Here is a 27,698-nt window from a genome sequence, read left to right as displayed (position 1 = left end):
TCTCGGCGGCTCCCTCCAGCCTCCTTTAGGGCCCGTGGCCTCGATGTCCTTCCCCCGGTGTGCCCTGTTGTGGGCTCGGCTCCCGGCGGGGCGCCGGGTGGGCCACCGGGCCGCCGCCTGCTCTGCTCTTCGCGCCCGCGTTGAACCCCTTCCTGGGGCTCTAGGGCGCGTGTCTGCCGTAGCCTCCGCCGCCGCCTCCTCCTCCTCTGCCTCAGGAGGCTCCAAAGCCCCGAACACGTCCTTGTTCGTACCGCTGACTGTGAAACCTCAGGGCCCCAGCGCGGATGGCGACGTCGGGGCTGAGCTCACCCGCCCTCTGGATAAGAGTGAGTGCGGGGCCCGGCGGGGCGCGTGGCCGCGAGGAAGCTGCACCACCTTCCCTTGGAGACCCCAGGTCCCCTCGAGCTTTGCCGTCGTGCCTGTCCGTGTCTGCCTGCCGCGCTGGTTCGTGAGCCCCCCGAGGCTTGGGGCTGCGTCTTGTCTATCCTTTCACACGCTGCCCCAGGAGTGGTCTTTTTCCCTTTCACGCCTTCCTTCCTGAATAGTCTAAATCCTCATCTGATGCGACGATTCACTTTTCTTGCGTCGTTAGGTGGACGACCGCTTTTTTCTAGAATCCTTCTTTGCTCCTCCTCCGCTGCCCAGAACTATTGCCCCTGAAAGGGGCAAGGGAATGGTCAGTGAAAAGCCGGAGGAGGATTTCTTTCGGGATTCCTTGTCACTTACTGGCATCTCCGCAAACCCGGCACCGTTAGGCTGTATGGTAGTTGCCAAGAGGAACCAGACTCAGGCCCAGATCCTTTACGTTCCAGAAACTTCACAGTCTGGCGGGGAGGAAGGATGTATGCATAACCAATGTAATACAAGTTAGAACATGGGAAGGGGTTCCTCGGCAAAGGTGGGATCCTTGATCATCCAGGCCTCCAGAGAGAGAGAGAGAGAGAGAGGAATCGCTCAGTATCAGCCAACCGGCAGCAACTAACTTTGGATGGGCTTGACAGCGAGGCGTGCAAATGGCCTCAAGGGGAATTTCAGATTATAGGATTGTACCTTTGCGGTAGTCTGGATGATTCTCTGACCAAATGAAGCTCTGGGAGGGTGAGGGAATGGTGTAGCTTGGCAGGGCACTAGCTCTCCAGGAGCTGTCTTCAGGCAGTTCAGGTCAACAAGCAACATGGGTGACTCCTGTTGTAACTTAAAACAGAGCTACAGGGACGCCTGGGTGGCTCAGTGGTTGAGCATCTTTCTTTGGCTCAGGTCGTCATCCTGGTCCCTGCATGGAGCCTGCTTCTCCCTTCGCCTGTGTCTCTGCCTCTCTCTCTCTCTGTTTCTCATGAATGAATAAATAAAATCTTAAAAAATACATATAGAACTGCAGCATACTATGGGCTAAATCTTGTTTTTGGGGTCCGAAGTACACCACTTTCACTGGAAAATGTGGTGGAACTCAGTACGTGTTATTCTTTAACCAGTTCTTTAATGACTGCGTTAGGCAAGCCCTTTCACTTAACTTGGAGTTGGAATCTATATTATTTTGATGATTTAAATAATGTGGTTATTGGTATTATTTATTTTAAAGTGGCAAAAAGTACGTAAGAAAACTTACCATCTTAATTTTTAGTATATGGGTCAGTAGCCATTAACTGTATTCACATTGTTGTGAAACAGATCTCCAGAACTTTTTCATCTTGCAAAACTGAAAACCTAAACCCATTAAACAACAGTTTCCTCGTTCTTTATTATTTTAAGGCATAGTAATTTGTGTGAGATAATTTGCCTTATTTATTAGACTTAAATATACAAAATTCTATATTTTGTGCAGCTATTCCAGTTTACCTCAAGGTGTAGATGCACCTAGTAAGATAGAACGAAGATGTAAAAAAAAAAAAAAAAAAAAAAGATAGAACGAAGACCTAGATTGTCAGCACCAGGGTTTCTTCTGGTGAAGAATGTTTAGATATCTCATTGAGTCCATTGTGCTGGAGGATTTTTCGTTTCCTTTGGCTGGGATTGGTCCAGATGTTGAATTTACTGGAATTCAGCATTGCAAGGGGGGGCTGCAGAGATCAGTGAGTTACTACAATCCTATATAGCCACATGGTTAGGATAACAGATTTTCACATAGAGATTGAGTTAAGCTTCCACCTCCCAGTCTCTGGGCTTGTTCTCAATTCAAAAAGTTAGCGTACTATATTCTGTGTCACTCTGCTTTCTTATTCTGCATTCTCTCCTTTCTCCTCAAGTCAGTATTTCCCTCATCTTTGTCTTTAGCCTGGACTCCTCTCAGCACTTCTTTAGCTGCCTACCAGGTATTTCCACTTAGATTTATTATGTACACCTGACCTTCATATGTCCAAGACAATTTACCTTCTCCTCAACATGCTCTTTCTCCAGGTACCTGGTGGTCTGGGGTGCCTGGCTGGCTCAGTTGGAAGAACGTGTAACTTCATCTCTGGTCGTGGGCTTGGGCCCCACATTGGGTGTAGAGATTACTTAAGTAAATAAAACTTTTTTTTTTTTTTTTAAATTCATGAGAGACACAGAGAAAGAGAGAGAGAGAGGGGCAGAGACACCGGCAGAGGGAGAAGCAGGCTCCATGCCGGGAGCCTGATGTGGAACTTGATCCCGGGTCTCCAACATCACGCCCTGGGCGGAAGGCAGGCACTTAAACCGCTGAGCCACCCAGGGATCCCGTAAATAAAACTTAAAAACAAAAAAAAAACCCGGGATCCCTGGGTGGCGCAGTGGTTTGGCACCTGCCTTTGGCCCAGGGCGTGATCCTGGAGACCTGGGATTGAATCCCACGTCGGGCTCCTGGTGCGTGGAGCCTGCTTCTCTCTCTGCCTGTGTCTCTGTCTCTCTCTCTGTGTGACTATCATAAATAAATAAAAATTAAAAATAAATAAATAAACGACTATTTAAAAAAAAAACCCTTGTAGTTTTGGTTCTTCCCATTCCTCACCTGCTACATCAGTGAATTAGAAAGTCCAGTTGACTGGTGCTGTTGATTCTACTTCCCAAGTATTCAGTAAGTATCGAATTAATTCACTCACCTCGTTCTCTGCTGCAACTAACCTAGCCTAAAGCACCAGCTTCCATCTTTTGACCAGACTGTTGAAATAGTTCTTATGTGTCTCCTAGAACACCTTCATCTCTCCATTCCATTCCATTTTTTTTTCTTTTTCTTTAAGATTTTATTTATTTATTCATGAGAGAGACAGAGAGAGAGAGGCAGAGACATAGATGGGGAAGCAGGCTCCTGTGGGACTCGATCCCAGGACCCGGGATCATGACCTGAGCCAAAGGCAGACGCTCAACCACCAAGCCACACAGGCGCCCATCTCCATTCCATTCTCTACCTGAAGTCAGAATGTTCTTTAAAAAGATCGAAACTTGTTGCTCCCCTGCAAAAAATTGTTTAATGTTTTTCATTGTTTCCAGTTTAAAAGGGTCCTTAATCACTAATATGGGTTGTAAGGCCCTACCTGGTCTGCCCTGGTACCTCTCCAGCTTCATTGCATGCTGCCCACCATGCTTCAGTCATATTGATGAAATCTGCACTTAGGCTCCAGGCCTTTTTACACATTCTATTTCCTCTGCCTAGAATACCCATGTGAATTTTTTTTTCTTTAAGCAGTGGCTAATATTGAGTGTTTGCTACAGACAGGTACCATTGTAAGTGCGTGACTCAGTTTTTCTAATAACCCTTATTTGGTGGACATTGTCTTTACCTCCAATAAAAACTGATCTGTATGTTTACTATGTGCCAAACATTGTTTTAGTCACAGGAGGTGCTGAATAGCTACCTGTCTATATTTTCTTGTTGATTATAACAGATTTAGTCATGTGGATGTCGATTGACTGACTTTAGGTAGAAAGATGGTGCATATTTGTGATAGTCATACGGCACTTAAATTATTGGCCTGATTTACTTACAAGTTACTTACGTTTTCTCCATTGGCCTGATTTATCATTTACCTACCTTTCTCCATTTCCTAGTTGGTAACATTGGCATAATATTTTCTCTGCTTACATCTCTGGATTGTGATCATCAGGACATGTTTGGTAAAGCACTTTGAAAAATGTAAGGGGATGAAAAAATATAGACTAATATTTGTACTAAACATTTGCTGTTTGAAAAATTGAATTTAAAGTTGAATTGTCACCCTGCAGGAGGAATCTGATGTGTAGAAACTGGGAAAACTATTCCCCTAGAAGCCTAGATAATCTACCCAACCTATAAATAGGTTGATGTGAGGATTTAATAAAATAATGTATTTTTAGGTTAGTGTATCAACAAGGCTTTTTCCCTTAGCTTTTTTTCTTTAGGCTATATGTTGACTGGAATTTAAATAAAAACTTGGAAAGGAAAAAAAAGTTTTCAGCATGAGTTCTGACCACTACTAGAAACAATATTCTAGTACATCTTCATATTCAATGACTGGGGTAGTAATACTAGTTGTAATAATAGAGGGATAGGAACTAAATGCCACCACTAAGTGGTTTGATACAGTCTCTTCAGGATTGATGTTGCCTTTCCTTTGTGGATCCTAGAGATCTTCTAACTTTTATCACTTCCCTCCACCTGCATTTCCACTGTGGCTTTGGCCTTTCCAATTCTGTCATGCAGAGAGGTTGAGTTGTATACTTTTCCATCTGCTTCTCCAGCCCTCAAGTGAGCTCGTAGTTTTGATGTACTGAGGTGGGATTCTCATTAATCATGGATGTGTACAGTGAAACGAGTGAACTAAAAACATCTTAACAAAATGGGTAAAACGTATGGTTTAAGCAACCCCAGTTGGTAGTGGGTAATTTGTTCTTTATCATGATGTAAAGTGGACTGTTATTTTTGTGTAACCCTCAGGTACGGTAGATTCACATTTTAGAAGAGAACCTGTCCTGATGGGCTGTCTGGAATGTTTTGTTTTCTTTAGAAAGAAAATGTAATCATTTAAAACAATGTAGCTGTCTTAGAGTTTATAGCATGGCGGGCCTCTTAATTTTAGCAAATGTAGTTGAGTCCCAACATAGCCATATTAAATCCTAGGCTCCCGTTGCAGGAAGCTGGAAGACCGCTATTACCTGGTGAAAAGTTGTAGTGACTGAGTCATTTCTACTGTGGCTGAAATCCAGAGGGTGTCTCCTTTAATCACTGTTAATTTTAATGAGAAGTAATAATGACCAAAAATCAGGTCATTCTGTTAAGAATAGTGAAACTGTTAGAGCTTAATTTTTATGAAAAACAAAACTTATGTTTTCATATACTTTTTTAAATTTAAAAAAAAATTAGTGCTATTTCCATTAATGTTTTTTGCAGTTTTCTTTTCCAAAAATTGGTACTGGATTTGGAACATCCTTTTAAGTAAAATTAAGTGTTGATACAGAGATTTTTGTGTAGGTAATATTAACTTTTTACAACAGCTTTAAAAAATAACATATATGCCATAAAATTAATCCATTTAAAGGTGCACTGGTATGTTTGCAGGATTGTATGACTGTCACCATAGTCTAATTTTAGAACATTTTCATCACCCCAAAAAGAAATCTCATTCCTAGTAGTAGTCACTCTACATTCCTGTAGTCCTACTCCACTTCACCCAGACCATGGCAACTGTTAATTCACATTGTTTCTTTTTTTCCTTAAGATTTTATTTATTTATTCATGAGAGACAGAGAGAGAGAGAGAGGCAGAGACACAGGCAGAGGGAGAAGCAGGCTCCATGTAGCGAGCCCGATGTGGGACTTGATCTCGGGTCTCCAGGATCAGGCCCAGGGCCGAAGGCGGTGCTAAACCGCTGAGCCACCCGGGCTGCCCTCACATTCTGTTTCTTTCTTTCTTTCTTTCTTTCTTTCCTTTTTTTTTTTTTTTTTTTAAAGATTTTATTTATTTATTCACGAGAGACACACAGAGAGAGAGGAGAGAGGAGAGAGGCAGAGGCAGAGACACAGCCAGAGGGAGAAGCAGGTTCCACCCAGGGAGCCCGACGTGGGACTCAATCCCTGGTCTCCAGGATCACGCCCTGGGCCGAAGGCGGTGCTGAACCGCTGGGCCACCAGGGCTGCCCATATTCTGTTTCTTTTTTTTTTTTTTTTTTTTAAAGATTTTACTTATTCATTCATAGAGATGCAGAGAGAGAGAGAGGCAGAGACACAGGCAGAGGGAGAAGCAGGCTCCATGCAGAGAGCCTGACGTGGGACTCTATCCCGGGTCTCCAGGATCACGCCCTGGGCTAGAGGCGGCGCTAAACTGCTGTGCCACCAGGGCTGCCCCATATTCTGTTTCTATTAGGATATTTCATATAAGTAATATCATACAGTAGTATGGTCCTTCTTGACTAGCATCCTTCACTTAGCACGAGAAACCTTATGCTTGAATAAAGTGTCCTGAGTAAAGTTTCCTTGAGTATCTTGATTTCTTGCATAACACTGGAGGGTTAGTCGTAGAAAATGGGTTAATTCTAAACAAATGTGATGTCTTCAGTTTGTATTGAGTCTATAGGTCTGCAGAATTTCCCCAAGCAGTTGCATGTGCTTTTTTTCCAAACTTTTGTCACTGATTTTTCCACTATTGATGGAACGAGACCATTGCCCCCACTTGGTATAAAGTAACATACCCAGAAATAGCAGGATAGCTGCCTGTGATAGGTAATATATATGTATATATGTGTATAATTCACATTTCATTGTGGGTAAATCTAGTGCCTAAGCCACTGATTTAAAAATTTTTCATTATGTAAAACAAATTTTCATTAGTGGGATGCTTTTTTCAGGCTTAATTTCTTCAGTAATTATTGTGTGTATTGTCACTACATGAAGATGTGGTTGGTACTTTTGCAGGACGTAGAAACACAGGCCACTTGGCCTTTCTGTGTTTCATAGGCAAAGACTATATCCTCCATTTTGGCTTGCTTTCCCAGAAATATGGTGTGCGTGGCTGGATCATTAGAACGTTTATCTCTGTGGAATAATGCAGTAGTATTTAACATGTACGATGTTAATAAAATTGCAGCTTGATTGATTAAAATGTTTTCAGTTATGAAATTATTGATTCATACTGGTGTATTATTTCAGCGGCCATCTAACTTACCCTCCCCTCCCACTACCCCTCCCCTCCTCTATCATCACCCTTGGAATACAGTCTTCTAAGCCTTGCTTGAGTACTTAGAGTGACAAGGAGCTGACACTTCTTTGAGACAGCCCCTTTTCACTGTTCTGTTAGAAGTTCTTGTATAAATTCCACTGAAATCTGCATTCCTCACTTCCCACTATTATGCCATCTAGAACAAAATCAGTATAATCTGTTCTTAAAATCATCTTTTTCAAACTAAAGATCATCCCCAATCTCTTTAGTCATTTGCATAAAAGCATGATGATCTGGTCCTTATGGTACTGGTTCTTTCTAGATAACCTTTTAATTGCTCACTATGAGATGTTTAGAGCGGTTGTAAGTAAATGAAACAGAATATGGTCATCTAAGAGTGGCCTGATGAAGGCTAAGGATGATATCTAATCCTCTGACACCGTGCTTATTCCTCTGCAGTATAACAGGAACATTCTTTTATTTGACTTTATAGTTTTTCTAGACACTCCAGTGCACTATCAAACCATAAAAAGCTTTTGATCAACCTAAACCTTTAAGTACTTGCAACGCTTAGTAGATTGGTGCGTTGAGTGTTAGGACTCAGGTTTCTTTTGCTCTTTCAGCATTTCTCCATCTGGAAAAACCAATGTTAAGCAAATCTTTTTTTCAGATGAAGTAAAGAAGATCTTAGACAAGTTTTACAAGAGGAAAGAAATTCAGAAGCTGGGTGCTGATTATGGACTTGATGGTAAGGCTAATGGCATTTCCATTAGAGACATTTTATTATTTCTTAGATTAGAGCTTTGTCAGTCTTGTGTGAGACCTAGTGTGCTGGGGAAACAAGTCTGGAGGATGTCTCTGACTTTTGCTTCGGTCTTGGAAGGAATTTGGCAGGATATACCTGGTGAGCCAGACACATGGCAAAGGAGGTGTGTATTCATGTTGCACTAGGATTTCACTGTAGGCCAGATCATAATAAGCCAGTTATAGGTCCAAAAAAAAGAAAGAAAGAAAAAGAAGAAAGGACACTATGATGAGTTAGGTGTCTCACACTTTTAAATGAGAAATGAAAATTAAGCCCTACCTATTTTGGTTTTGTGTTTCCCGCAGCTCGTCTCTTCCATCAAGCTTTCATCAGCTTTAGAAATTATATCATGCAGTCTCATTCTCTGGATGTGGATATTCACATCATTTTGAATGATATTTGCTTCAGTGCAGGTAAGTGTGTAGAGACTTTTAAAAATCTCTTTTGAAATGTGTTGAGTATCCTTTGTATTTCTTCCCATGCTTCATGTTTATTTTTCCAATCAGAGCTTGTCTCTTGTAGAATGGGCCCTGTTAACACCTTCTGTAAACAATTCTGTGCTTTCATGTTAGGCCTCCTAAGTCGTTTTGCTTCATTTTTATTTTTATTTTTTTAAGGTTTTATATATTCATAAATAAAAAGACACACAGAGAGAGGCAGAGACATAGGCAGAGGGAGAAGCAGGCTCCCTGCGGGGAGTCTGATGTGGAACTTTTTCCTGGGACCCTGGGATCATACCCTGAGCCGAAGGCAGACATTCAACCACTGAGCCACCCAGGCATCCCTAGGTCGTTTTGCTTTAATAGTGGGTCCCTGTACTAGTTATTAAATCAGCCATCCATCTTAGACTGGAGAGAGCCTGGGACCTTATGCTCTTTACTGTGTGTTTGCTGGGCCACAGTGACATGAACTCACACAGAAGATAGAATTGATCCATGATGGATTTTTTTTGCTACTGACTTTTTTGCTCCCTCATATCAGGATAGAGTTTTTGCTATAAGAGAAAAAAACATGTAAGAACATCATTGTTGTGTTCCCATCAGCAGGTTGGCTTTAGTTATATTTTTTTTATTTTTAAAAGATTTTGTTTATTCAGAGAGACACACAGAGAGGCAGAGACACAGGCAGAGGGAGAAGCAGGCTCCCCACAGGAAGCCCGACGTGGGACTCGATCCCGGGTCTCCAGGATCACACTCTAGGCCGCAGGTGGCGCCAAACCGCTGCGCCACTGGGCTGCCCTAGTTATATTTTTTAAATGTAAAGTGTTAGGACCTGCATTTCTCTTAAGTAACCATGGGTCTTCTTGCTAATGTGTATTTCCAGGTTCTTTATTTTCAGTTTAACTTTCACCAATGCTCATCTTTACCTGTTTATATTAGAGGAGTAGAATGTGGTAGTTGACAGCCAATTTGCTGTTTTGCTAGAAAACATAAGTGAAATTAGGAAGAAAACATAAGACAAAGCAGGATCTGAGAAAAGGATAGAGTTCCTTGCTCTAGAGTTTTTCTTTTTATTCTGGCAATGTCCCCTTGACTAGCTCTCTAAGAAGGAAGTTTCACTAAGTCTGGATATGATAACATGTAGGTTGCCCGTGTTAATGCAGTATTTTATTTTTCAGCTCATGTGGATGATTTATTTCCATTTTTCTTGAGACATGCGAAACAGATATTTCCTGTGTTGGAATGTAAGGATGACCTACGTAAAATCAGTGACTTAAGAATACCACCTAACTGGTTAGTTTCTTTACTTGTGAATTTGAAATAGTAGTTTCTAATCTTGGGAAGATTAGCGATCACTACATTTTTTTTTTTATTGTAGGCTGGATAATTATAAGGAGTCTAGGAGTTGTTATCTTTAGAAAAACAGGCAATTAACTCAGGTATCTCCATTTGATTCTGATCAAGTTAGATTGTAGGTTTTATTAGGACAAATCTATACTTAGGGTGTTGGCCCTGCAATTTAAATGTGGCCTCTCTAGTGTCAGCTGAATTCCTTGATGTTAATGAACTCTCACCACTATCGCCACTGTAGCTGGAACTCCAACATCTAGTGCTTTGTTGCCTCTTTGAGACTTTCTGCTCAAACCGTTAGCAAGCTGTTCTTTGCTAGGCCCTGTACAATGTTCAGTCCAGCCCTTGGTACTGGTTCTTCTATGTCTCACATAGACTTCAAGGCACCCCCTCCACTGAACCTTTTCTTCTCTTCCACGCATAGACCTTCAAATTCCACCTGCTTTAGTGTCTCTGAATTTGATCTCTGCTGCTCACCTCATTGAGACTGTCATACTTTTCTTGGTTCCACTTTCCTGTGCCCTCCTGGAGTGCAATAGGGCTCATCTCAAGTGTTCCTTTGTTTCAGGGCTTGTAGTCCTACACTGCCTGTTGTTTATGCCCCCAAGCAACTGTGGCATGTATTTTGTCCAGTTTTGTACTTGTCTGTGGTGGGAGGGCAAGTCCCGTACCATTCATCATGGCCAGAAACAGAAGACTCAGTTATTACATTATATATATTGAAATTCAGAAGCCTAGAAATACTTACTTACAAGGTCTTGTATTTAGAGTTGTGGAAGTGATGTCAACATATCTGTGGAGCTGATGGCAGTTTAAATTTATTTTAAGTAACTCTTGAAGAGAAGGGACTTGTACAATGGCAAAAATATCAAAGAAATTGATTTGCATTTAAATTTGTCTGTCTTCTAGTTAGTAAATGCCAGTCTTGGAAAGCAGTCATTATTTTAGTGTGGATCTGAAACTCGTCATTTAATTTAGTTTTCCAAAGATTCTGTTCTGTGAATATTAACAAGATGTTTCATTGAAATCATTTTCAGTTGATATTTTGCCAGGATGGATTTTGAGGTTAATGGGAATAAACTGTTTACTTATGTTTTAGGTACCCAGAAGCCAGAGCTATACAGCGGAAGATAATATTCCATTCAGGCCCCACAAACAGTGGCAAGACTTACCATGCAATCCAGAAATACTTGTCAGCAAAATCTGGAGTGTATTGTGGCCCTTTAAAATTACTGGCACATGAGATCTTCGAAAAGAGTAATGCTGCTGTCAGTATATTACCAAATATTTGCTCTTTTTCTTGTTAGTTTGAGAGGGCTGAGCACGGTGAACGTGGGAGGTGGGAAAGGTCATATGTAGTAATTTACCACTAACAAAAGTTGCCATAGTTCATTGTACTTCGTAAGATACACCATTATTTTATGTACAACTGAGAAAGAAAAACATACTGACTGCTAACTGAACTCTGACCTGCCATCAATTGTTAAGATATAATCTATTTCAGAGATACTAAAATGTGAAAAAAAATGTGTATTAGAATGAATGGAATACAGTATCACGGAATATTTCACAAATACAGAGGAATGTGGAGAATTACATGCAAGTAGCCTGAGCCCATGCAATAACTCAAACCTGAATTACATGCAGATAACCTGAATTGGATTCTAACATTTCACCATAATTCTTGTTTTATTTATATTTTTAAGAAATACAATATTGATATAGTTGACACTTCTCTTCTGAGGCCCTCCTTTGCTTTCTTTGAGTTAACCTACTCTGTTATGATATTTATCTTTTTTTCAATTAAGACCTCTGATCTGTTAACTAAAACTAATGATAAAGACTGAAGCCACCTGTTGAGATGTGCAAAGGACTGAATGCCCTGTTGTCTGAGGCATCATTTCACTAAACGGGCCACATTCTGGTTCATTGTTTTATTATGACTTTGTAATGTGAGATGAATAGGTTTGGGAAGATAATTTTTATTCTCTGTTTTTTGTTCTGAATAATTTGCATACATTATGCCTCCTTATGTATAAGTAAGAATGTATTTCCTCAGAACAAAGACTTTCTTTTATGTAACCACATGGTATTTCTCTAAGGCAGAGTATTTAATATTGACAATACTATTATTTAATCCATAATCTATATTTAAATTTTTGCCAGTTGTCAATAACACCATCGCCACTGTTCCAACCCCCTAGGATTCTGTCCAGAGTCTCAACACTGCATTTCATTATCATGTCTCTAGTTTCCATTAATCTTGGATGATTCTTCAGGAATCTTTTTGTCTTTTATAACCTTTACATTGGGAAGACTACCAGTTATTTGTGTTGTAAACTGTCACTTAGTTTGGATATGTCATATTTTCTCATGATTAGTTTCAGGCCTTTAGGGTAACAGGCTGTCCCAGATTGCCTGGACTTTCCCACATTTAGCACCAAAAGCCTGACTGAGGAACCCCTCAGTCCTGGCCAAACTATTATACCATAGTATTAATGTTGTTCTTTCTCAAGGAATTCTATTAAGAGGTCTTTATGTTCTTAAATATTATTTATAATATTTTCTTCAATATAGAAACAATCCATGTTCATTTTATCTTAATAAACCAAAATAGTACAGAAACCTACAAAATTAAAAAGTGAAACTGCTATAATTTCTCATGTTTTGTTACTCAAGAATTTAGCTGATTTGAGATGTTTCCAAGTTTGCATAAGTTACATAAGACAGCTGCTTTTATTTTTTGTAAACATTTTCTATACAGGATTGGGAATAATTTTGATGGTAATGGTGAGAATACTCTATTAAATACCTAAAACTTCTTTTTGCTATTATTTTAAAGGTGGTAATAACTCCAGATTTCTTTTTGTCATCCTAGGGTGTTCCATGTGACTTGGTAACAGGTGAAGAACGTGTGACCGTAGGACCAGATGGGAAACAGGCAGCCCATGTTGCTTGTACAGTTGAGATGTGCAGTGTTACAACTCCTTGTATGTACATGCCATTTATTTAATTTTTATTTTATTTAAATTCAGTTTGCCAACATGTAACGTACATGCCATTTAAAACACTTTATGATTTAGTAATTTTCTATTCTAAAATACAGATGAACATATGAGATATGTTTCTTATTGTAAAAAAATTTTTTAATTGAGATGAACAGGACAACAAGTACCCAGTACTCACCACTGCTGATAAATGCCAAACTCGCTATGGTGTTTGCTTTTGAATGTTCCTTTCCCTTTTTCTCTTCAAGGAACTAAAACGTTAACAAGTATGATGTTTCCTTTGTACCACTCCCCAACTCAATTCCTCTTTTGATCCAACTGCTATCAAGTATTTGGTACATATCTTTCCTTTTTTTATATCACTGATACGTATTACCTGTCAGTACTGTAGACCATGTATTTTATTTATCTATTTACTTATTTTAAAGACCTTTAAAAAAAGATTTATTTATTTGATAGAGTGCGAGCAGAGGAAGAGGGGAAACAGGCTCCCTGCCTGACAGGGGCAGAGTGGGGGGGGGGGCACGGCTCAATCTCAGTACCCTAAAATCATGACCTGAACTGAAGTCAGGAGTTCCAAATGCTTAACTGACTGAGCCACCCAGGTGCCCCAAGAATTTATTTTTAATTGGGTGGCTCAGTTGGTTAAGCATCTGCCTTTGGTTCAGATCATGATTCCAGGGTCCTGGGATGAAGCCCAAGGTCAGGTTCCACGCTCACCAGGAGGGGTCTGTTCCTCCCTCTGCCCTCCCCCACCTGCTTGTGCTCTCTCTCTCAAGTAAATAAATAAAATCTTAAAAAAAAAAAAAAGTGTATTTATTATTTACTTATCTCTGTACCCAGTGGGCTTGAACTCACAACCCTAAGATCAGGAGTCGTGTGCTTTTCTGACTGAGCCAGCTTGGCAACCCCTAGACTGTGTATTTTAAAACATTGATGTGGGGCACCTACGTGACTCATTGGTTGGGCTTCAGCTTTCGGCTCCGGTTGTGATCTCGGGGTCCTTGTTTCGAGCCCTGCATTGGGTTCCCTGGTGGTGGAGCAGTCTGTGGGCTGTCTGCTTTTCCCTCCCTCTGCCCTTCTCCCATGCTTGTGCTCTCTCTCAAATAAATAAATAAAACAGTGACCTGTTTATCATATCGTATTATTGTTCCATAACTTGCTTTTTCTACATAGCGTGTTTCTAGATCTAGTCTTGTTATACATGTATTGTGTATATCTTAAATATATATATCAAGTTTATTCATTTAAACTTCTGACTAAAATTCCATCTTATGACTAAAATTATTCATTCCCTTACTTTTTTTTTTAATTATTTATTTATTTATGATAGTCACACAGTGAGAGAGAGAGAGGCAGAGACATAGGCAGAGGGAGAAGCAGGTTCCATGCACCAGGAGCCTGACGTGGGATTCGATCCCGGGTCTCCAGGATCGCGCCCTGGGCCAAAGGCAAGCGCCAAACCGCTGCGCCATCCAGGGATCCCTATTCATTCCCTTACTAAAGAATATTTAGGTTTAAAGTTTTTCACTATTACATATCACACTGCAATGAATTTCTATTTAAATAGTTTTGAAAATATTTTAAATAAAAACTAACTTTTCCTTACCAGCAAGCAATCATATCTTCATTATAGAAAATATAAAAATAAATGCAAAGAGAAGGAAAAAACCCATAGCTTCCTAGTCCTACCCATCCAGAATCAACAAGTGTTAACCCTGTGGTGTGTATTTTCCAGATTTCTTCTACGTTTGTGTTTGTATTGTGTATGCATATACTTATGTGTGCATTATGGGTGTGTATGTTTAATTAGATAGGGATTATACATTATGCACTTTGGTTAGCTTTTTTCATTTTAATAATCAACTTTCTGAGTAAATGGATAGTTTTTTAAAAATGAGTTCATTATAAAAGTAACACATTGTACAAATTTAGCACAGATGTTTATAAATCAAAATTCCCTCTTCCCCTCTTTTTCTAATCTTGTCTTTATGTACCCAGTTGCAATAATGTTCTTATGTTTGTTCAGGATAAAATGAACTTTCTTTTGTTTCCTAATTGTTATTGTGGGCATGTTAATTTTTTTTAAGTGTGATCTTCTCAACTCCTTGGTATTTGAGGAAGTAAAGTAAAATATAATTTATATGACTTAAAAAGAAAATAATATGGTTGAAAGCTTTTTGGCATTAGAAAATAAAATGAGGTATTAATTTTTGCCATAGTTATGAGCTTGAAACCCCTAAGAATGAGCAAAGCTAGAGCTTAGGGAATTACGCTTTCTATTGCACTTTCTGCTCCTGGCACCCCTCTGGGTTCCTGTGATAGAGAAGTTTCATTTATTGCAGGGTTGTCTACTCTTGTTCCTGGAAGCATAATTTCTTCTTCTTCTTCTTCTTCTTTTTTTTTTTTACTTCTCTGTGAGTGAGGTTTTTTTTTAATTAATTAATTTATTTTAGAGAGGGAGAGAGCGTGAGCATGTGTGTGAGCAAGAGGAGGGACAAAAGAAGAGAGAGAGAATCTCAAGCAGACTCCCCACTAAGCCTGGAGCCCGATGTGGGGTTCAGTCCCACCACACCAAGCTAAAATCAAGAGTCAGATGCTCAAGTGACTGAACCTGTGCCTGGGTGTATTAGTTCTTATTAAGCAGATTCTCTAGGCTGCCTCTGAGATTGCAGAAAATAGGATAAATGAATCTACTAGGTGCTAGGTGGCCTGGGTTTGAATTTCATGTTTTTAGATCGTACACTGCAGATGCTCTGTAACGTTGGGCCAGTGACTTGTCTTCTCTGGGTCTCAGTTTATTCTGTAAAATGGCTAGATGATGATACTCATCACATAGGTTTGTTGTAAAGATTAAATGAGTTACAATGTAAAGCATTTAGAACGAGCCTGCCAGAAAAGAAGTGCTTAATGAGTGACAACGGTGATGATGAAAGCTTGAGTTCTGGTGCTATAATTTGTTCATAACTATTTAAGTAGACTGAATTGCTCATGATAACTTCTTATTGTAGATGAAGTGGCCGTGATTGATGAAATTCAAATGATTAAAGATCCAGCCAGAGGATGGGCCTGGACCAGAGCACTTCTAGGTTAGTGGTCTTAATGCTAAGACCTGTGCTTTTTGACATCTGCATGGAGTTGCATTCCTCTGCTTGACATTACCAAATAGAGTCATTAGGATCCTCTCTTTTTGATACAAATCAGATACAAAAAGTCAGCCTGGTGGGAGTTCTTATCCTAAATATTATTTTAATAATGAGAAGTCCAGTTTTCTTACTATAAAGTTAGCATAACCAGTTAAAGTTAAAATGTTTCAATCTTGCCATCTTTACAAACCAGGATTGACAATGGTGTTTCTTGGCAGTCTTTCTCCTCATGCATATGGTGTTTTGTGAATGTATTATTTTGTATTTTGCTTTTCTTCAGTTCTCTTGTTTCATACTTTTTTTCATATCACATATTAATGCTGTATGTTCTCCACTAAAGAGCTGTACTATTTTTTTTCCATAGAGTTAACATTTTTTTCTATTACTGATAGAACTACAGTAAAAATTTTTGTGGCCATAGCTTTTTATTTAGTTTGTTTCTTTAGGATAGGCTTCTGGAATTGGAGTTCTTGAGATACATGGACATGAACGAATGTTTCCACTGCTTGATATTACAGTGAATTTTTGATCATTGTGTTGTAGGGCAGGTGCTTTCAAATTTAAAAACAAGTAGCTGAATTCTTTCATCAAACAAAGCATATACATTAAAGTCTATAAGATGAGAGTGGATCTGCTCAGTGGTTAGGAGCTTGGAGTTTCTTTTACCCTCCAGTCCTTAACCTCTGAGGTACCTCAGTGATTTCCTGGAGCCTACTTTGAAAAACACAAGTACAAGATTCATTGCTAACCATCAGAATACCAGGTTTTGGTACTGGGTGTTTTCACCTCTAATAGACTCAAAACCTTGGACCAAAGCAATTTAAAAGCTTTGAGATTTATAAAAATAGAGATAATCTTTGCCCACCAAAAGATGTTTTGAGGTTTGCATCACAGAGATAATATTGATGAAAACCCTTGGTAAAGTCATAAAGCAAACTTAAAGTATTTTTGCTACATAAGGTGTTACGTATTTAATTTCATATCTTTAAAAAACTACCGATTTTGCATTTAACAGGACTTTGTGCTGAAGAAGTTCATTTGTGTGGAGAATCTGCTGCTATTGACCTGGTTACTGAGCTTATGTACACGACTGGGGAAGAAGTAGAGGTACTAGATTATATGTTTTGTTCTCAAGGTGGCACAGCAAATAGCCTAGAGTACCCCAGCAGTGGCTTCTTAGGTTCCAAATAGTGGCAAAATCAGAACTTAACTAAAAAGAAAGCTTCATTTCCTCACAACTGACTAGATCATACATACTTGATTGAATCTCATGATCTGAAATCCTGACAGAATGGCCCCATCCCTTAAGCCTTCCAAAAATACAAGAGACTCTCTTCATCTTCTTTTGACAAAACCTTTTGGAGTTTGAGCAGATCTCTTTAGAATTTTTTTTTCTTTTTTTTTCTTTAGAATTAAATAAGTCAGGAATGTTGGAAGTTTGAAGCTTAGCAAAAGTTCATGGTTTTCCTGAACCATGAGCTTCAGATGTCAGGTATTAGGGCCTTTGATCTACATCTAATTGCTAGAGATAGTTTATATCCCTTTCTCAAATTCATAGAGTAGAAAAGTAACGAGTTTCTTTTTAATCCTAGTTTTTTTTTTATTACTATAGTTCTTGAATAAGATGAGGAAATATTTAAAAATTGGTCCATTAGTTTTGTGTTCAGCTTTCTGGGAGAGGCTGGAATGTAGTGAAAGAAATTCTGTGTTCTAGGGTTTGCTGTTAACAGCTTTGCATTCTTAGGCAAATGATGGAAGATTAAAACTGAAAGAATCCTCATCAGACCTGGTCTTTATATGGGCTCTATTTACTTTTTCATAAAATGGGAATAATAGCTAATAACCATTATGATGTTACCAAATTGCCATGAAAATTGAATATATATGAAAGTGCTTTAAAAATTTGTGAAGTGCTTTATGGCATCTTATTAATTTAGAAATACCAATCAGAGGGCAGCCCGGGTGGCTCAAAGTTTAGTGCTGCCTTCTGCCCAAGGCCTGATCCTGGAGACCTGGGATTGAGTCCCACATCAGGCTCCCTGCATGGAGCCTGCTTCTCCCTCTGCCTGTGTCTCTGTCTCTCTGTCTCTCTGTCTCTCTCTCTCTCTGTGTCTCATGAATAAACAAAATCTTTTTTTTTTTTATAAAAAAAGAAATACCAATGAGAACTGATGGTAAAATTCATAATATGAAAATAAATGTTTTTCTGTATTTTTCCTTTGAAAAATTTTGGAACCTGTCAGTTTTTAGCTACTTTTGATTGCCTTGCAAGGTTTTTTTTTTTTTTTTAATTTTATTTATTTATTTGGCAGAGAGTGAGAGAGAGAGCGAGCACAGAGGGAGAGGGAGAAGCAGACTCCCAGCTGAGCGGAGTCCAGTGTGGGGCTCAGTCCTTCAATCCCAGGATACTGGGATCATGACCTGAGCCAATGGCAGCCTCTTAACCGCCTAAGCCACCCAGGCACCCGGCTTTGCAAGTTTTTCACTTAGTTATTAGTCATAAGAAGTTGAGTTAGGTGTCTTTAATTTACAATGTCATGTCTTTATTATAGGTTCGAAACTATAAGAGGCTTACCCCCATTTCCGTGCTGGATCATGCACTCGAATCATTAGATAACCTTCGGCCTGGGGACTGCATTGTCTGTTTTAACAAGAATGATATTTATTCTGTGAGTCGACAGATTGAAATTCGGGGATTGGAGTCAGCTGTTATATATGGCAGTCTCCCACCTGGTAATTATTGGCTTTCATCATAACAGTTATGGGATATGGGAATATAAAGGGATATGAAGTCTCTAATTTTTGCATTTATGCTGAGCTATATATAGAAAGCACAGTAAAAGATATTAAGTTGTTTGCACAATCATTTGCTATGGGTCATATAAAATTTCTCTGGTTTGTTTTGGTGGGAATAGAGTTTTTAAATTATTCATAGCTCTTGCTGCTGTTGTTGGACTGTATTTTAAATGTTGAGTTGATGATTTTCTTACAGAAATGTCATTAAAGAGGTGCCGAGGTGGCTTAGTTGGGTAGGCGTCTGACTCTCGATTTTGGCTCAGGTCATGATTTCAGGGTTATGAGATTGAGCCCCATATTGGGCTCTGAGCTGGGCCTGGAGCCTGCTTGGGATTCCCTCCCCCTCCCTATGCCCTTTTTGGCTTGTGCTGTCTGTCTCTCTCTAAAAACCAAACCAAACAAAAACATTCAAATGTGAAATATGAGCTTGGTAATTGGGAAGTTGTAGTCCTGAAGTCTCTTTTCTGTAAGAGAGAATGTGAGTGCAAGTGGGATGAGAGGGGCGGGGCGGGGGGGGGGAGAGAATCCCAAGCCGACTCTATGCTCACCCAACGTGGGGTTTGTTCTCATGATCCTGAGATCATGACCTGAGCTGAAGCCAAGAATTGGTTATTTATAGCTGACTGAAAAACCCGGGTGCACAGAAACAATGAGTTTTATTCATAAAAATGGAGAGTAGAAGGTGAGGAGTTCCAAGATATACTTAGTGTGATGTCGTAAAAGATTTAGAACACTGAACTAACATAAACTGTTCTTATTTTAGGGACCAAACTTGCTCAAGCAAAAAAGTTTAATGATCCTGATGATCCTTGTAAAATCCTGGTTGCTACAGATGCAATTGGCATGGGACTTAATTTGTAAGTAATTTGTTTTTAATGATCATGGATATTCAATGGGTTGGATGGCAATTAAACATTTTCTAATTGGCATTAGAGTGACCAAGTACTTAGGTTTAGGACAGTGGGTATTATAATACAGATCTGAGATTTATCTTGCCTTCATCTCTTGAGAGAATAAAAAGAAAGTATCACATAGCACTAGGAGTTTTGAGTGATACTCCCTGCCACTAACCTATTATATTATCTCACTGTATTTTCAGTTTTTCAGCAAGTGTGTGAATGAATGCCCATTAGGAATGTGGGGCTAGCCATTGGCTCTAGGAATAACAGTATTATGCCTAAATATTCCTCTCTGGGTAATCAAAGCAATTACACCTTTATGAATCAAAGAACTACTCAAAGCTGTTAATAGCAGCCAAATTCTTTTGTTTTGTTTTTAAAGAGAGAGTATGTGAGAGGGGAGAGGTAGAGGGAGAAGGAGAGGAAATCTCCAGCAGACTTCTTGCTGATCACAGAGCCCACCATGAGGCTCCATCTCACAACCTTGAGATCATGATTGGAACTGAAATCAAGAGTCTGACACTTAACCCACTGAGCCACCCAGGGATAACAGCCAACTTTTAAAAGCAGCCTGAGGGCAGCCCTGGTGGCGCAGCGGTTTGGCGCCGCCTGCAGCCCGGGGTGTGATCCTGGAGACCCCGGATCGAGTCCCACGTCAGGCTTCCTGCATTGAGCCTGCTTGCTTCTCCCTCTGCCTGTGTCTCTGCCTCTCTCTTCGCTCTCTCTAAATGAATAAATAAATAAATCTTTAAAAAAAAAAAAATAAAAGCAGCCTGAGAGTACTTTATGTAGTTTACTTGTTTTAAAAAAAGATTTTCAGTACCTTATTGGAGGATAATTTACATATTCCACAGTTTATCCCTTATAAATGTACAGTTTAATGATATTTAGTAAATTTACATGTTTGTTAAAAAATACTTTTTAATGGGAAGGAAAAGAATTACTGACAAAACTCTTTTCCTTATTCTGTAAACAGTGGGATAAGATTGTAAGCAAGCCTAAACTAGAATTGCAGTGAGCATTTCTGCAATGACTCATGATGGAGAGTTTTTTATATAGTAGTCTGTGTGAGTGCTTTTATTTCTATTTCAGGAGCATAAGAAGAATTATTTTTTACTCCCTTATAAAACCCACCATCAATGAAAAGGGAGAGAAAGAAATAGAACCGATTACCACTTCTCAGGCCTTGCAGATTGCTGGCAGAGCTGGTAGATTCAGTTCAAAATACAAAGAAGGAGAAGTGACAACAATGAATCGAGAAGACCTCAGTTTATTAAAGGAAATTTTGAAAAGGCCTGTGAATCCTATAAAGGTAAGGTATAATGTGTTAATTACTTCTCTGTGGAGGACAGTGGTTCCTTCCTTCACCCATCTTCCAAACTATTGCTCTGACACCTGGAAACTGAAAAAAGCAAAAGAAAGTTTTGTGTCATGAAAATCACGTCAAGAAAGCCCTACGTTACTGCTTTGGAGAGGCATAGGGACCCCTTCATCAGAGGGAGTGTGCAAGTGAAAGATTCAGACTGAATAAGTTTAGTGAACCTGATTTTCCTTTAGTTCTTTCTATAGTCCTTTTTTTTTTTCTTTTAAAGATTTTATTTATTTATTCATGAGAGACACACAGAGAGAGGCATAGACATAGGCAGAGGGAGAAGCAGGCTCCCCTCAGGGAACCCGACATGGGACTTGATCCCAGGACTCTGGGATCATGACCCGAGCTGAAGGCAGTCACTCAGCTGCTGAGCCACCCGGGCATCCTCTTTCTATAGTCTAAGCAATGGATGGAGTAGGGGGATATTTACTTCTGGTGGACACACAGTTACATCAGAATGAAGAATTTCGAGAAACTTGAATGTAGAAGAAACTCTTTTTTTTTTTTTTAATTTTTTTTTTTTTAGAAGAAACTCTTGAGCCAGTAAGGACAAGCTTCAGTTTTGGTTAGTGCAGTTAATGAGGCAGCAGCCTGTATATTTTAAACAAACTGTTACAATTTAAGTTGCTTGGAAAATTCACTTAGAGATTAACGTGGCTCTTCTCACTTTCCAGTGGCACTGGTAAGGGGGATAGAAAGGAGATGATGCAAAGAAACATTTCCTGGGGGAATTCTGTGCTTGAGAGATTTCCTGTAGCTTTTGTGAAGAGTGCAGTTGACAATGAGACCCCCCCGCTTTTCTCCTGTGCACCTTATTTCCTGTGCTAATACTCTTCCTCCTCCCATGATCCAGGTCTCACTTCTTTCCTCTATTCATCCTTTGCTCTTTCTCTTTCTCATTCCCTTTCTCCCCCTCACCCTCATATACCTACTGTAGGCATTTATTAATACTGGATTGTCGTTGAAGAGATCACTGGCCTCCAGTTTAGACACTCTCTCTTGTATTTATTTATGTTTGTCTGTCAGTTTTATTGCCTTGGCTAAAGTGATTGGGTTTTCCTTGTTTATTTTTGTTGAGTGAAGATAACTGAGACCCCGGAAAGCAGTTTTGGTACTCAGGTCATCGTAGAGTTTAGGAGTACAACTAAGATGTATATGAAAGATTGACTAGTGACTCAGTAGGTATAATTGCTTAGTTTTACTAAATCATCTCATCAGCTTTCTTAATTGGTAATAAATGGGAAAGTGATGTTGCATTTTTCTTTTTTATTCAAATTCTTGTCATTTAACTTACTTGGTGAGAACTTAGCCTGAATATAGGACTTTATTTAGAAATAACTTAAGAAAAGTTTTCCTTTAAAAAGAAAAAAAACTCACAGTTCTTTCTTTTACTCAAGGCAGCCGGTCTTCATCCAACTGCTGAACAGATTGAAATGTTTGCCTACCATCTCCCTGATACAACACTTTCTAATCTCATTGTAAGTACAAACTCACTTTTAAATCTCTTCTAACATCTAAAATCTCTTCTAAAAATGTTAATATGTCAGACAATTGCTGGTTAGCATCCTGGGCATCAGTGGAAAGTCTTGTTTTTTGTGACATTGCTGTGTGAAGTTTATCTTGAAAGTGAAAACTTTCTCTCAGAATCTTCTGGGACTTTTGTCCTGAGGAATTTTCTGAGTATTTCAGGTTGGGAAGGCTGTGGGGAAGGTCTTCTAGCTTGTGAAGGCAGCAAATTAAGCAGGCCTTACTAGAAAACTGTTAGAGACTTAAAGAGATTATCTTTTGTAGAGTTGAGTACTCTATTCATGCCCATTTAGGCAGTCCAGTAATACATCTTTTCCCCCTCCAGGATATTTTTGTAGACTTTTCACAAGTTGATGGGCAGTATTTTGTCTGCAATATGGATGATTTTAAATTTTCTGCAGAGTTGATCCAACATATTCCATTAAGTCTACGAGTGAGGTATGTTTTCTGCACAGCTCCTATCAATAAGAAGCAGCCCTTTGTCTGTTCTTCATTGTTACAGGTAAGCCTTTGTCTTTATATTTTGAATTGTTTCAAGTCTGTGCATTTCCCCAAACAATACTTTGTTATTCAAAGTAAAATAATTGGAGAGTTTTCAGTATGAGATACTATATAAGAACTTAAATATAAAATGGCTCTTTTTTTCCTACAGGGCAATTTTTTGAGGGAAAGGGGAACTGTTGTTTTGTATTTAGGTTTATATGGTAGCCTTTGTGAAGAAGCTGAAACAACAACTATAATTTTTTTTTGAAGAAAGTGTGTCTTTGCCTAATGTTATACTTCTTCCTTTTTTTCTTTAAGTGGGTTTTTTTTTTACTGCCTTTTTTTTTTTTTAAGATTTTACTTATTTATTAATGAAAGACAGAGAGAGAGAGAGAGAGAGAGAGAGAGAGAGCGCACGTGGCAGAGACACAGGCAGAGGGAGAAGCAGGCTCCATGCAAGGAGCCTGATGTGGGACTCGATCCAGGGTCTCCAGGATCAGGCCCTGGGCTGAAGGTGGCGCTAAACCGCTGAGCCACCTGGGCTGCCCTGGACTGTTTTTTAATATTTGTTTATTTATTTTAACTAGGCTCCATGCCCAATGTGAGATATGAACTCACAACCCTGAGATTAGGAGTCACATATTCTACCAATTGAGTCAGCCAGGTGCCCCGATATACTTCTTTCTTGATGGCAATGGTTACTATTTCTTGGAAGGAGAAGGGTATAGGGGTAGCTGTGGCAGTAGTATTCAGTTTTCCTAATTATATGGCACTGAGCCAGAGATTGTGGTCTTAGATGAGTTTGGTGCCAAGCTTCCAGCCGCTTTTCTTTTCATTCATTTGCATAGGGGTACAAACCACTGTCTTCTGAGGAACACAAGATACACAAGGGGGATAGGGAAGGGTAGTGGAAGCTGAACCTCCAGCCCCCTGCCATGTCCTCTCACCTCATCGAGCCCTTGCCTCTCTCCTATTGCTTCTGCCTGGGGCACCATCCCACTACACCCCCAGAAGGCCTCCTCTTGAATCTTCCTCAAATTTAGAGTCTCACTACTGTCTTCTCTGTAAAACTCAGCATTCTGCATACTAGCTGTTTTCCTACCAAATCTGTTTCTAAATTTATGTTCTAAATTACTTTAAAATTGCCTAAGTACTACATAAATGCTTTCTCGTTGCCCAAAGTTAAAACATTACAGATAAGTTAAATTGGGTTACCACCCCCCAATCCCAGTCTGTAACAGAGCTACAGTTAACAGTTTGTCATTGCAGACCTCTTCCGTTGTGTTTGCCTACATATGTGTACATATAGAAATTCTAGTTTTGTTGCATGGGTGTGTTTTCCCATAAATGTTATAATGAATTATTCTGCAACTTGCTTTTTTCTTTTCCCATTAATATGTCTTAGAGTATTGCATGTCCAGGTATTTACCTAGATAATGTGTTTCTTAGAGCTGGCATTTATGGGAGAGTTAGGATAAGTTTGAGGTTTATGGAACAAAGTCTCAAATGCTATACATTGACCTGGATGGAGCTTCAGTCCGTGGCACCCAATCTGTTTATACCATCCTCCAAACAGCTGTTCTAATGAAGCAGAAGCATTTTACTAAGGAGTAAGAAGTCTGGAATGGTACAGTCTAACAGTTGCTTTTATGTTATGTAACTAGTTATTATGTGAAATGTAGAGATTTTTCCATTTTCCTTGTCACTATTATTACTGAACTATAGAAGAGCTCAATCTCATTGATGGCCTCTAATGCCCCCCAGGATAGTTGTTTGGAATCAGTGTTCTAGGGAGGTCCTTTGGGGCTGGCTACTGGACAGAGGTATCCGATAGGCATCTCTCCCTTCCTTTCTCTGGGCAGCTCTGTATTTAACTCTTTTATATACTGGGTTTCCCCCAGTATGTGGTAAAAAATATTAAAGCCCCTGTCTTTGTAAGAGAAATTGAGTTTGGCTTGTCCTGTTTAGCAGGTTAGTATCATCACATTTCCAATCTTCTTGGCTATCCTGTTTGGCATTTATTAAGCTTAGAATGTACGACTGAATTTAATAAAATCATAACATTATTTAACCACAGTTGTTCTAAAACTGCTTTGCCTCTCTGAAATTGACCTTGCTTAGGTTAAACATTTAGGGATAATTTTCCCTAATTAAGAAATGAACCATTTGGGATCCCTGGGTGGCGCAGCGGTTTGGCGCCTGCCTTTGGCCCAGGGTGCGATTCTGGAGACCCCGGATCGAATCCCACGTCGGGCTCCCGGTGCATGGAGCCTGCTTCTCCCTCTGCCTATGTCTCTGCCTCTCTCTCTCTCTCTCTCTCTCTCTCTCTCTCTCTGTGACTATCATAAAATAAATAAAAATTAAAAAAAAAAGAACCATTTGAAATCAGCTTATTTTTGAAGCTAAAGTATTAAACTTTTGCTCTAGAGGTTTCATATGGTTGTGGTCTGTCTGCTATAGATAGATCATATCTGTTTCATATGGTTGTGGTCTGATGTGTAATAATGCTTAGCATTGTTGGGGACTGGGAGCAGCCTGGTTTTCCAGCCACATTCTCCCAACAGTGTCCTGTGGTTCAAGAAGGAGTTCTGGTGGTCTTATGGTATTAAAGAGGAAGCTGAAGCACAGAGTGGTGGCTTGGCCAAAACAATACATCTGAGTGAAGAGGTAGTCTCTTTACCAGTTTGATTGACTCATGCCCAACCTTGCACCAAACCGCCTCAAAGAGTTTCTTTAAGATAAGGGAGAACATTAGAAAGATACAGCTCCTATTTGTAGTTTAATGAAAGAGTAGAAATGAGAGTCTTCAATGTCTGTCTAGAACTTAGAACATTAAATGTTCATAAAAGTTAACAGACATAGGTTCTGGAAAGTTAATTATTATTTTTTTTTTAAAGATTTTATTTATTTATTCATGAGAGACAGAGGGCAGAGACATAGGCAGAGGGAGAAGCAGGCTTCCTGCAGGGAGCCCGATGTGGGACTTGATCCTGGGATTCCAGGATCACATCCTGGGCCGAAGGCAGGTGCTAAACTGCTGAGCCACCCAGGCATCCCTGAAAAGTTAATTCTTGTACAACTTCGGATGCACATATTATTGCCCTTGTTTTAGAAAGTGAAGGAAACCCCTATTTTTTCAAAGTATCTTTATAAAGTATTAAAGGTTCTTAAAAAATATAGAAAAGTATAAAGAACTTTATTAAAACATAACAGTTAATGGTTTATTGTGCTTTCTTTTTCTAATCACAGATTTAAGTGAATTTTGAGTTTTTTACCAAACTCTTTTCTTCTCTTTCAGTTTGCCAGGCAGTATAGCAGGAATGAACCACTGACCTTCTCATGGTTACGCCGATATATTAAATGGCCATTACTTCCACCTAAGAATATTAAAGACCTCATGGATCTAGAAGCTGTCCATGATGTCTTGGATCTTTACCTATGGCTAAGGTATCAGATTTTTCCGTGATGGACTCTGATTATTCTGAGTAATAGGGGAAATCAAAGGTTTATGAATGGATGATCTTTTGTTCCCTCAAGATAGACATATTTTTGCAATGTGCTCTATATTATGCTTATTGTCCATTATGGCTGTTGAACCTTGCTTATATCCATTCTAAAAATGACTTAAGGACTTCTTATGATTCTAGTTAGGATAGGTAGATGAGAAGGTTTACTAGATCCTTGCTACATAAATGGTGGTCCCTGGACCAAAAGCATTTGTATCACCTGGAAGCTTGTTAGAACTAGAGAATATCAGGCTCAGCCCAGACTTAATCAGATGGCATTGTAACAAGATCCCCAGATGATTTCCTTGTACATTAACATTTGAAAGTTACTGTGCTAGATTAGTGATTGTCTCTCTTTTTTTAAAAAAATATTTATTCATGAGAGACACAGAGAGAGAGAGACAGAGAGGCAGAGACATAGGCAGAGGGAGAAGCAGGCCCCATGCAGGGAGCCCGATGTGGGACTTGATCCTGGGACTCCAGGATCACACCCTGGGCCGAAAGCAGGTGCTAAAACTACGGAGCCAGCCAGGCATCCCTAGATCATTGATTCTCAAAGGTACGGCATGTCCCACCAGGGGAGCATATTGGAATCACTTAAGATACAAGTAATGACCTACCTTCATAATGACAATATTCCTCAGGTGTGCTGGGGCAGAAACAAAGGTTGAGCAAAGGCACTGGACAGAGTTTGCAAAAACAACATGTGGGATCAGTCAGTGTCAAGAAGTAGTTAAGTCATGGAGATAAGTCCAATGACTGATAAGAACTGTTGCTATAACATAATATTTCTCTTTCCCAGCTACCGGTTTATAGATATGTTTCCAGATGCCAACTTTATTCGAGACCTCCAGAAAGAACTAGATGGCATTATCCAAGAAGGTGTACACAACATCACCAAACTGATTAAAATTTCTGAGACACATAAACTGTTGAATTTGGAGAGCTTATCCCCAGAGAACCAGTCACGATTGTCAGGAGCTTTAAAGAGCCAGGCTAGAAGGATGCGTAGCACCAAAACTTTAGGGAGTAAAGCTACGGAGCCACCTACCTCCAACGCGGAAGAGAAATCTCTTGCTTCCAGATTGGTGCAGCAAGGCCTCCTCACTGCAGACATGTTGAAACAGCTAGAAAAAGAATGGTTGACACAACAAACTGAGCATGGCAAAGAAAAAACAGAGCCTGGAACTCACTCAAAAGGGACGAGAAGAAAGAAGAAGGAGCCTCCTTCAGATTAGTTTTGTTTTATTTTTATTTTTGCAAATAAAAGTATTTTAAAACCCTT

At 39.5% G+C, this 27,698-nt stretch overlaps 1 protein-coding gene across 1 annotated transcript; it reads left to right on the top strand.

Moving 5' to 3' along the window:
- Positions 1 to 27,698, top strand: SUPV3L1 (Suv3 like RNA helicase). The gene is made up of 15 exons (XM_055325863.1): positions 1 to 326; positions 7,752 to 7,829; positions 8,192 to 8,299; positions 9,505 to 9,619; positions 10,776 to 10,944; positions 12,555 to 12,666; positions 15,696 to 15,773; positions 16,846 to 16,937; positions 18,383 to 18,563; positions 19,390 to 19,483; positions 20,618 to 20,837; positions 22,295 to 22,375; positions 22,750 to 22,926; positions 26,206 to 26,354; positions 27,216 to 27,698. Exons 1-15 carry the CDS (start codon positions 44 to 46, stop codon positions 27,649 to 27,651), a joined length of 2,373 nt encoding a protein of 790 aa, XP_055181838.1. The 5' UTR covers positions 1 to 43; the 3' UTR covers positions 27,652 to 27,698.

Source organism: Nyctereutes procyonoides, unplaced genomic scaffold (assembly GCF_905146905.1).
Source record: "Nyctereutes procyonoides isolate TBG_1078 unplaced genomic scaffold, NYPRO_anot_genome, whole genome shotgun sequence".
Taxonomy (NCBI): Eukaryota; Metazoa; Chordata; class Mammalia; order Carnivora; family Canidae; genus Nyctereutes; species Nyctereutes procyonoides.
The sequence above is the reverse complement of the archived record's forward strand: the minus strand, read 5'-3'. Positions and strand labels throughout refer to the sequence as shown.